General features: G+C 45.3%; 1 protein-coding gene across 1 annotated transcript; it reads right to left on the bottom strand.

Moving 5' to 3' along the window:
• Nucleotides 1-3,934: 3,934 nt before the first annotated feature.
• LOC104620065 (cyclin-I-like) lies at nucleotides 3,935-10,206 on the bottom strand. The gene is made up of 6 exons (XM_010286155.1): nucleotides 10,062-10,206; nucleotides 8,578-8,712; nucleotides 7,733-7,807; nucleotides 6,427-6,567; nucleotides 5,172-5,402; nucleotides 3,935-4,342 (listed from the first exon to the last, which is right to left on the bottom strand). Exons 1-6 carry the CDS (start codon nucleotides 10,173-10,175, stop codon nucleotides 3,935-3,937), a joined length of 1,104 nt encoding a protein of 367 aa, XP_010284457.1. The 5' UTR covers nucleotides 10,176-10,206.
• Between the last annotated feature and the right edge of the window lie 1,171 nt (nucleotides 10,207-11,377).

Genomic DNA, 11,377 nt, shown 5'->3' with positions numbered 1-11,377 from the left:
TTGATAAAGTTGAAATCTAAGATACTTGCCAAAACATAAATTGCTAATTAAGGCTGCTGCATGGCTTGCACTAAAACCAAAACACTCCGCTCTGGTCTGGTTTTGGGGTGTAACTGGAGAACCTCCTAACTTCCCTAACCTTCCAGCTGGATTCTTGTGTTTCTTAGCAGTAACTCTTCCCTGTAGCTCTTTTCTGTAGACTTACAGGCTTCATAACCAAAGTCCCCCAACCTTCATTTGTTTAGGGCTACACACACGTGCCTCAGCTTAACCCCTTCCCCAGAGCTCCCTGCCTGCCTCCCCGCTCGCTGCTTCGGGGACGGGTAACCCTGCCTGGCCAGTCCCGACTCCGGCACGTCCTGCTGGGATGTGGTGGGTGAGAAGGGAACCGGTTTAAAGGACAACTAAATGTTACATGTTAATGGAGGGGAAACGGTTTAAAGCTGGAGACTGGGTGTTCCTGGTTGTGAGTTCTGTGTGTAAGGGAAAGTCAGTCTGTTACAAATACTCATTTAAAAAATGGGGGGGGGGGGGGCAGAAAAAGTGTGATGGCTGTGCCCCCGTCTAACTTCACACAGGAACAGGGAGAGGCCCCAGTTTATCTTCATTTTAAAACAACCTTGTAAATGCATCTCAGGAATGACCTGCTTGTACCAAAGTTGGGTTTAATAAAAACAAAACTGACTTGTTTAACAAACATCTGTTAAAAACATGTTTTGTATACTGGTTATAGTCACCAGAACAACACAGTGCTGTGTCCAAATTCACAGCCCTTGCTGTTACTGCACTTGCCCTCTGTTAACCCCGTTACCCTGGGAGCAAAGACCCCCAGGGGCTCCGAGCACCCTCTAGCTGAAGACATCCCTGCTCATTGCAGGGGCTTGGACTAGATGGCCTTTCCCTTCCAGCCCAAAGGGTTCTGTGGTTCTAGGTGTGCCTCTCCTCGGCCAAGGCTGCGGCAGGAGAAGGGATCCTGCCATTGCTGGCGTGAATCTGGCCTCACTTCTCTGCTGAGGGCTGGAGCCCGGGATGGGGAGCTGTGCTGTGCTCCTGCCCAGAGAGAGGGAGGAAGCAAGCTTCCTCACCAGGTCAAGATGGGGCACCTTAAGAGCTCTGCGAAAATACTCTGTAAGTGTTCTCTGGAGTTCTGCAGTGACTGAATGTTCCCCCAAACAACCACTCTCACAAAACTAGCCCTAAACACGTCCGATCTCTGCCAGCACTCGCTGCGCCAGCTGAACTGGGCACGTTGTCTCCAGTAACTGGTGTTTAGCAAAATGGTTATGGGATCCACAGCGGTGAGTTTAGCTGCAGGTAGAATAAACCTGTGTCTCTCGCACGCAGGCCGTGCGCAATCCAAGCAGGCAGGCACAGAAGGGAGATACTCATCATCTGTGAAACTCAGCTGGGCAAAACGATTGCTCCTGTTACTGCTGTCACCTGGGTGCGCGGTGTCTTGGTTTTGTTACTCGCTATTTGTCCAGGCAGTGGGGAAAGATATTCACAGCCTCAGACTCCGTTGTGCTGGGAAGAAGGGAATTTGTGCAGCTCTCCCTATCAAAAATGCTCTTTCCGTTAACAAGAATGATCCTGTTGCAACAGCAGCTTCTTCCTGAAGCTTGCCGCGTGTTCTTTAGGGCAGGAAGCGCCATTCTTAACGATGGCGGGAACGCAAAGGTAAGCGGCACTTTTTAACCCGTGTCAGTTCCTTTGTTCTCCAGCACTGGAATAGGTGTGCAGAACGGACCCGTGCCTGGGAGGGGTTCCCACCCTGGTATGGGGGAACACAGGACCCTGGTGGGCCTTTCAGCACTGACCTCATCTGTTAGAATTAACCCCCTGCGAGCATATACTTTTGAACGTTGATCATACAGAGGTGTGGAGGTTTTTAAAAAGCAGGTTCATTCGTGGGCTTTAATGTGTCATCCAACTTACGGGCAAGAAACTACGTACATAGGCTCAAAGCTGGGGGAAAAACCATGAAGAATGGTTGTTGTGGCATAAAGTTATAGCACGTTCATTACTGTGCGTAGAACTTTTCTGCTAGCCTTTCCGCCGGTTAACGCAGCTGGTGAAGATGCTTGAGACAGGGCTCAGGTGGAAAAGCAGAACCAGACACGCACCCCAGCTTCCTGCAGGGACTGGAGCCCCTCTGTGGGCTTTTGGCTGGCCTCTTCAAGGAGCACACTGACAATCTGCAGACCGAGCTCCCTGCTTATTTAATGAAAACTACAAAAAACTACAAAAAACGTGTCCCCTTCAAAAAGTCAGGCAGTCACGTCACAGCTTGCGATAGAAAAGGAACGTGCTGCACTGGGGGGAGGGAAGAGCCCTACCACGCAATGAAAACCTTCCCTGTGGTAGGTAGGCAGGATGAATAAATAACATATCCCCAGCATGCCGCTGCCTGGCCCCCGGCCGCGTGGCTACCTCGTAAACCTCGCCAGGTCTCAAACCTGAGCCGAGCCCTGCGGCAAGCCCTGGCAGGGGCAGAGGCTCCCGCTGCAGCACAGCGTTCACAGTGTGCAGTAGCTTTGACTCGCCCTCATGGGATCGCTGCTGGTTCGAGCCACATCTGCTCGCGTGTGTCACGTGCGCCAGGTCTCCGACACAAAATGTTGCTTTCTGGAACACTTGGGCACTGCTTTCTTTGCGGTATAAAAAGAAAAGCATGGCTTTCTCCCTGCACACCTACAAAGCTTGCTCTGTTCTCGGGGCCGGTTCTGGCAAACGTAATGCTTTAGAAATCTGTTAACAGAGCTGCTCAGGACAGCGGTCCTGCAAGGTAAGATGATGAGCAGGGGAAGAAGGCCAGAAACTTTCATCCTGCACTGATGAGTGCTGCTGTTAGGCAGCACGAGGGTCTCCTTGCTCCTGGCTCATCCCTGTCCTCTCTTCTTTTATCCTGTGTCATTACGTGAGACGCCTGCTCAGCGTTTGGCCTGGGCGGGTCCACACGAAACCCGTTCCTGTTCTGAGACAGGGCTTCCAGGTGGGTGGTGTTATTCATCCAGTGCTGTCTGGACTATACCTTACAACTTGGATAACAATCACCTGAAAATGCTGGCCCTATTGTTTAGAACAAAACCAAAAAACCCCACAGAAAACACCTATTTTTAAAAGAATGTGTAAGGCTGGTTTTTAGAAGTGCAATAGAGGTTTAAACTGGCCTTTGTAGTTTGTAAAACTGCTTTGCTATGGCTATTAGCAGTTAATAAAAAATAGGGGAGGGAAGATTAATTAAAGGCATTTTGTATTGTCCAGTCTGGTAAGACAGAATAAATTTTAAAAGCCCTGAACAGCACATGCTGGTTGGTGAGGGCCCGAGGCAGCAGCAATCGCAGACAAGGAGTGACTTCCCACAGCTTGTAGGTAACCGGAACTGGGTCCTTAATGGCTTAACCGGGAAGGGGCACAGACCTCACGCCCCTGGATTCCAGGGTAAGGCCTTAAGAAAAACTGGAGGGTTTGGTTCTCAGTCTTCTCACTACTAAATGAAAACTTTGGTTCCACCTGAGCACCACTCATACAGCAGCGGCAGCTCCCCCTTCCTCCAAAGCAGCTCCTGTTCCCTCTCCCACGGGGCAAGTCAGACTAGCTCTAATAAGAGAACAGTGGAGTGAGCAGGACAGAAGACTCAATCCATCACACTTCTTCACAGCTGCTTTAAAAATAAACTCTGAGACATTTGGTTCTCTCTGGTTGCAGTTTGTAGCTTTCTGCCAACTTGATCCCTGAGTTGTAGGATTGTAACCAAGTCCCTCCTCTCCTCAGTTTTCTGTATTTACATGATGTTAAAAACTGAGGGGTAGCACACGCTGCTTAGGAAGGATATAAAAAAATAGATAACACTAAATGTCGTTATCCTCTAAAAAACACAACCGTCGGCAGTTCTGTTTGCTGGGACCTACTGGTTCTGGAGTGGCTGAATTCACTAGTCCCCTTCAGGCGGCTGTAAGGGAGGACACGGGGACCTGCCTTCTCCAGGCCTCGGCTGAGGGCACGAGCCACCCGCGCTCACCCTCCCACCACTCGCTCCCCCATCCTCACTGTACAGGTGTCGGAAGCCATCATAGTATTCATCTGTCTCCATGGCATCATCAGGAATTTGGGCTGTAGCAGGTGTGAAAGGTGTGGAAACGGGCTGGCTTACAGCAACCCTCAACCTCACTTGATGGGAACTCCTCAGTGCAGAAGGGTCGTGGTAGGGTAGCTGTGCCGTGGGATGGCCCTGGATGGCTTGACTGATGGGACAGAAAATATACACAGCATTGGATGGCTGCAAGCACATTAGCTCTTGATCCACAAGCTCTTTGCAGTGAATGAATTCAGCGCTGTTCACCTGTAAGGAAAGATGCAGATTTTTTGTAAGTTCATGATAAATTACTCTCTCTCCTGGCCACTGCCTCTGTAACTCTGTAATTAGGGGGAGGGCAGGGACAGGCTGTACTGGATGCCTCAATAGATGCATATCAGCAATATGCATGTTGGCCCTGATGCAACACACTACGCAGGCGCTCCTGGACACACAAAAGGTGGGCAAGCGCTCCCTCTTTTTAGGAGGTGACAACAGTTGAGAGAGACAGCAGGAGGCTAGGTTATTTTAGACCAATTAAAGACCACAAAATGGGTCAACGGTAAGCTGACAACCTGGCTCTTTAGCCTTCTAGGTATACTCTCTTAAAAGGCATGTGTTTTATGAAACTGGAGAAAAGCTTTAAAGAAACCAACAGAGCTTGCCTCTAATGTGTATCATTAGAAGCCAAATTGATTATATTTTAAAAGCAACGTAACTGTACTTAGTTAGAAGTTCTCGCAGTCTTCCATGGGAGGCTGGGGACACAGTGGGCAGATTTTCAGGTGCTCTCAGACACTCCCACTGTGGGAGAATCTCTCCTTGCTCAGCACGCAGGGAGCTATTTGTGGCCAAGCAATTTAGAAAGCTCCCTTCCCTGCCCAAAGGAAAGCCCTCTCCCCAGTCCAGCCCTTAATGGCAGTTTTATTCCCTCTCTCGTTAGCACTAGCAAGGTCTGCAGCAAAGGCAGAACATGGACACACGCTTCTCAGAAGGCTGCTAAAGTGCAACATTGGTTGTAAATACACACGTGCTTTATTAATTTATCGGTGTCCCGGCCTTAAGATTTGTGACCAAAGGCCATTTTGATTCCTACCTGTGCTTTTTTTAGCAGATCAGTAATAACAGGAAACCAATCAGGAGTCAGCCTCTCCAGCTCTAAGGTGATGATCACCAAAGCCAATGTGGAGCCCTTAAACTGCAATAGTTGGTGGCACGCCATACAGTGCTGTAGCTGTTTGGTCAAGAGTGCAACATGGCGGGAAGGATTCATCTGAGGCAGCCCGTGTAGTAGATGGGGCCAGTTGGACATCACCATGGCATGGAACTAGAGAGAAGATAAAGTGTATATATATATATTTAAAAAAAAGCAGAGGTCAGTGAACTTTGTATGTTTTCATATGTTATCAACCAAAAGTACAGATTAAGTTCATCTCATATCAGGAAACCTAAAAGGTGTCGTCCCCCCTTTTTGTTTTGTGTTTGTACTTGCCAACCACTGAACTGTTTTTTTGAGCTTATGACGAATGTAAAAGGTCTGTGTTTCCTAACAATTTCTGAAGTTTCTGCATTACCCAGATTGCTATCCAGGAGATTCAATTCAGGCGGGCAGATGCGAATAGAGTAAAACCAATAATTACGACTGCACTCTGAATTCACTGAGGAAACAAGCACCTAAGAAAGGCAGTTTTCACAATCAGCAGCCTAAGATGGCTTAATATTTGCACATAACCTTAAAAAAGGGATCCAGGATGTGTTCGTATCACATGATTTTTGCCTTACTAGCACATGATCGATTCTTGAAGACGAAGTCTAATTGTTTCTATCAAATGTTTAGTAACTGCAGTGTGAACTAAGTGCCAGACTGGAGTAGTCTCATTGCCTGAAACAGGGGTGAATAATTAGTGGAATGGAAAGGAAAATGGTTTAAGAAAAAAAACCTGTGTGTGAAATGTAGCAAAATTCTGACAGCTTTCTATGTACAGTATTAATAGAATGGAAATAGTTAGAAATATTTTTGCAGTGTGTATTTAAAAAAATAAAAATGGCATATAGTCATGCATTATGAGAATCTTTTTAACGTCCATTTTAGTTGTCCTTTAAAGATAAGAGTAAATTTTTTGAGAAAAATGAAAAGTTTTAAATAGTAGAAAATTTTAAAAATAAATTAAAAAAAAATCACTGTAACATTCTTCAAAAGACTTGCAGATAGCTAAGAACAGGTAGTTTGCAAGCCATCTTGGGAAGGATGTGTGGGTGTGTGTATGTGTGCGCATCTGTGTTTTCTATAGTCTTATTTGATAAGGAGCTGTTTGTTTAAAGAAAAAAAATTTGCAAAACTTAGCGCTTACAATGTTTAAGAAATCCATTGGTGTTGCTGTGTAAAGATCCCAGTGAAGCTTATCCAGTATAATTCTTTCCATTCTCAAGATCTCAGCTGGAGAGCGTTTACAACCACTCTGCACTGCGAGCATCTTCACGGATGGTATTACCTGTAAAAAAAAAAAAATTAAAAATAATAAAGCCAACATCCTATACAGTGCCATGTGTGTTTCTCTGTATTGCAAAGGGATCTGACAAGTTTATAACATCCCAAAGTGCTAAGCAGAATGCTCGCTCAGGAGACCACTTCCCTTGATAACTCCCATCCTCAATGATGGGAGCTGCAAAAGGGCAGCTGGCTGCAAACCCAGCCCACGGTGAGAACGATTGCTGTTCACCTCCCGGGTCACTGTGAGCCTCCTTAACGCGGCCTCGGTGATGCACGTCCCCTGCTACCAGTCTCATTAGTTTTGCTCCTCTGACAAGGAGGAGGCTTCCTGTTGGCCTCTTTTACAAGGCCTTCTGTGGTGGTTTTGTTTCCTGTGGTCATTGACTCAGCTTCTCCTTTTTAGCTGAGGGGAAAAGGAGAATAACCTCAGCATGACACATCCTAAGAAAGTCTACGAAGAGCACGTCACTACAGAGGAGGTTGTTCAAAGAAACATGCATGTCCAGCTCCAACTCCTAGGTTTCCTGTTCTTTTTCAAAACAGAATGAAGGAAAGAGGAGAAATGCTCAGGTTTGTAAATGTCTGAAGAAGTCTATCAGGGCACTTCTACTATGAGAGATTATCCTGTGTAATCTCACACTTACATGGTTGCTGATTTTACAAGCTCACCTTGAGGTGCAGACCTGAGTCATTTCCTCACCAGGTTCAGAAACCAGTTTGACTCCAAACAAACTCACCTATTTTAAGCTTCCTCTGAAGAACCTCTGCTCTGTCTCGCCTACCTTACCCTCCCAGGACCTACAACAATGGAATTACAGCACTCTGATGTTGTGCGCACAAAACTCTGCATGTGCATCTTGACTGTCCCGCCCAGACTAAGCTTTACCGCGAGCCATAGATTCAGAAGAAAGAAGAGAAGTTTAAGGGCAGGAGGAGGGAAACACATCCATCACATAAGCAAATACAAGTCCTTCATCCATAAAGGTCACAATTCTTTCAAGCTATGATGAAACAGGACTGAAAATGTTACTGTCATCCCTTAAGGACTGCTTAGGGTAAATAAGTTAACACTTCCTCATTATGCCCAAGTTACTGAAAGAACTGGAAACACAAACAGCTTGAACACAAGAAATGAGTTTAGTGTGTTTAAAATTAAACATACAGACCTCATCTTCTTCATTCGTTTTTGCTGCAAGCACAAGGCAGGAAATTGCTATGCACTGAAGATATTTTAATTGGGCCTGAAGGGAGAAGAAGAAGAAAACACTGAGTAAAGAAGATAAGAGTCTTGGGGAAAATACTTGTCATTCTACGACAGATGCGCAAGTTTCAAACTTTCCTTTAAGTTACAGTTGCTTCTGAATTAGTTTAGCTTCAGGAATATTCATTTGAAGCTGGAAATAGAGCAAGGAAATCCAAAGTGAAACAAAAGAAATCCTCCTCTTGGTGCAACTTTTATTCATGTATCGCACAATTTTTAGACGATGCAATGCCACGGTATTTACAATGCAATGTTATTCCTCTTCTCAGCTGAGATACTAATGAATACGCTTTTGCCAAATGCCAGTATCCATCTAAATAGAATTGAGAGCTGCAAGGCTCAGTTCAACTCATAACTTTGCTGTTGCTTCAATAGCAGGAAAAGTTGGCCCCACGGTTTGGTTAAAAATAGTGGTTTCAAAACTAAAATATTAAAAGTGATAATGCAGATGTTTTCTGTTTAGCAGAGACAACCAGATGATCATGATTTCTTGATACTTATCTTTGGACTACAACTCACGCAAACACTTCTACTGAGGACTGTAAGTCAGTGGAACCTCATCAAACACTCCAGTTTTTTTTTTATATATATATATATATGCATGCTTAAAAGCCTTCCCCAGCGAAGACCCTGACTGCTCCCTAAATCTGCTGCCAAACATAGCACCTGCTTTGTGTATAAACTGATTACATAGTCCTTACATCCCCAATCAGTAATCTAGCCAGGAACAAGCTGACAGAGATTCTCTACCTTTACTGATGCCAATAGCCGGTTAAGGATGCTGGTAGCCAAGGCAAATGTTTCAGGGTAAAACTGGAACTGAGAGCTTATTTCTGCAATCCAGAGAACTGCTTTCTTATAACACGATAGAGAGATATCTGTGCCCTGAGGGGAAGAAAAAGTTAGAAGAAAAATACAGTTAGTGCTTTGATGATTTTGTTAACATATCTCCAAAGGAAGGCTCAAATCATTCTAAGTGCTCTAATTAGCATTTCAGATGTCTGGAGGCTTGAAATGGAGAAAGTTGTTGGCTGTGTCTACAGAGTGAGGGCAAGCGTCGGAGCAGTTTAAAGCACTCATTTGTGTTGCCCACCCAGTCAGGCTCTAGCTGTGCTTACAAGAGCCTGGTACTGGAATTTACTGGAGCTCTGAATGGGGCAGCACCCGGCCCTCCCCTTGCACAGTTGAACCACCAAACCCAGCTCTTAAAAACAAAGTGCCCAGTCTGCTCATTACTTCCCCCTCCAGAAAAGACCAAGGCCTCTGCTGCAGCACACATTTCATTCAGACAGCCTTGACAGGGAGAGAGAAACTGGAATCAGGAGCAGATTTTCATTTACTCTGCAAGGTTGGGTTTTTTTTAACAGCCCTTGAATTTGCTTAGTGTTGGGACCACAGAAGCCAGGTTTATGACTCCCCCAAGGCACAAGGCAAAGCATACTCGTTTTTTTCTTTGTTATAGCTTATTTGAAGATGCGTTCAGATGAGAGGAAGGACTTTACCCTGGCTGCCATTACAATGCCACACGTGACCCATGGCACATATTTGAACATTACTGTAGGAGGACTGAAAGGGCTGAGCAGCTCCACGGAACAGACAACATTTACCACCAATTAGTTTAATGTAACTCATCACATTATCCCTTCCACTATTTTGCTTTATTTGTTAGTAAAAACACTTGGTAAAAAATAGCATTTCTACACTAGTGCAAAACAGAGAAAAGGTTGGCAGGGGACTTTTGTGCATTCTTGCATGGGTCTGACACCCTTCGCAGAAGCAGCTGAGCCTAGCTGTTTCCATTGTACACAGAGGGCCACTAAGTGTTGTAGCTTCCTAAGGTAGCAGACTGACTTGCTTTAGCAGCAGGGAATGGGGCTAGGTTTCTGCAGACCTCAGTGAATTCCCTATTCTACCATCTGAATAGATGGGACTCAAAGATGGCGTCAAGCATAATTAACTCTAACATGACATATTTATGGCTTTACCACCGACTGTTACTCTTACCTGCCCCAGCAGATTTCCCAAAACTACCTGAGTCAAAGTGCAAAGCACCTGGTTTACACAGGGCATTAACGAGATGTAAGATGGCACAAATACAGACCCTCCTCCCCCTCCATTCCTTAAGCTTAGTCCATGCGGGAGGACTTCTGTGTTCAGGTGGATTGCATGACAGGCCCAGCACTGCATCTCTGCAGAGTCCCTTAGGCACTTCCAAAGAGGACAGGGGAGAATACCTTCAGGGTGAGATTCTGGAAAACTGGCACTTTCCAAATCCTAGCCTCTCTGGCTAAGGCATTCTCCAGGAAGAAGGCAAGTCTCGAGCTCTCTGGAGGTCCAGGGCACTTCATGGCAAGTCTTTGAGCCAGTTTCCCAGGTGGGAGCTGCTGTCAAAACCAAGAGAATTGAATTATAAAGCAACATCCCAGCTCCTTATACTAAATGAGATTTCCTCTCATGATGCCTTTCCAACACTGAGAACTAAGTCGGGAGCAGCCATACAATTTGTTTGTTTGCAGACAGAGCATTTCTGTCATCCATTTTCCCCAGGGGGAAGCTCATGATGAAAGAAAACATGTCAGATGGCTAAACAACAGAGCAGTCGAGCTTTTTCCTCTGGGGCTGTGTAAAGGCTTGAGTAACTTTGGGTCGAGCAGTATGTATTACGCTGTTGCCCTTGTTTCAGCTCTCCATTTGCAGGGCTATTAAGTTGCAACCTGTTATCACCTGAGTTCAAGTTTCTGGCAAATAGAGGTCTATTGTTTCCAATCAAAAGCTCAAAGATGACTGTTCTTAGCAGCTTTATTAATTCCCAGTTAACAGTTTTCCTTAAAGCAGTCTAATCTTTGTTGTTGTTGGAAGGCATGCAACAAGAACACTTTGGAAATACCACCCCCCAGACTAAGCACGTATTTATGCCCTTGTTTCAGCTCTCCATTTGCAGGGCTATTAAGTTGCAACCTGTTATCACCTGAGTTCAAGTTTCTGGCAAATAGAGGTCTATTGTTTCCAATCAAAAGCTCAAAGATGACTGTTCTTAGCAGCTTTATTAATTCCCAGTTAACAGTTTTCCTTAAAGCAGTCTAATCTTTCTCTGTTGTTGTTGGAAGGCATGCAACAAGAACACTTTGGAAATACCACCCCCCAGACTAAGCACGTATTTACAAGAAGTAAACATCTGAACAATATCATGTGAGAACCGAGCGGTGAAGAACACCTCAACCTGAAACCGAGTATTTCAAATGCTTAAATTTTGGTGTTTAACAGTGGGGAAAAAAGATGTAAAATTTCTGCTTTTCTTGGTAAAGAGTGGTGGATGTGGGGCTTCGTCATCAGTGCTTTCTGGAAGCTCACAGCATTATCTCTGCAGCTCCATTAAAAACCCCAAAGTGACATGAATCCTCTGGAAACTGTTCTACATTTCTAAAGCTGAAACTCTGCGATCAGTGCATTTCACTGAAAGCAGGAACCACACATGACTTCAGCTTTCGCTGCTGCTGGATGTCAGCGCATCCAAACCCCACCACCCGGACCATTTCATGGAATCACAGAA

This window comes from Phaethon lepturus, unplaced genomic scaffold, assembly GCF_000687285.1.
Source record: "Phaethon lepturus isolate BGI_N335 unplaced genomic scaffold, ASM68728v1 scaffold46824, whole genome shotgun sequence".
In the NCBI taxonomy this organism is placed as follows: Eukaryota; Metazoa; Chordata; class Aves; order Phaethontiformes; family Phaethontidae; genus Phaethon; species Phaethon lepturus.
Note: the sequence above shows the minus strand (reverse complement) of the source record. Positions and strands in the feature narration are given on the sequence as shown.

Bases quoted from the DNA above. Each gene is read 5' to 3' on its own strand.
- LOC104620065 (XM_010286155.1), bottom strand. From the start codon at position 10,175: ATGAAGTGCCCTGGACCTCCAGAGAGCTCGAGACTTGCCTTCTTCCTG. The intron at 8,713-10,061 runs GTATTCTCCCCT...TCTTCCCCTCAG, and splicing joins TCCAGAATCTCACCCTGAAG to GGCACAGATATCTCTCTATC. The intron at 4,343-5,171 runs GTAGGAATCAAA...CTTTCCTTACAG, and splicing joins ATCTGCTAAAAAAAGCACAG to GTGAACAGCGCTGAATTCAT.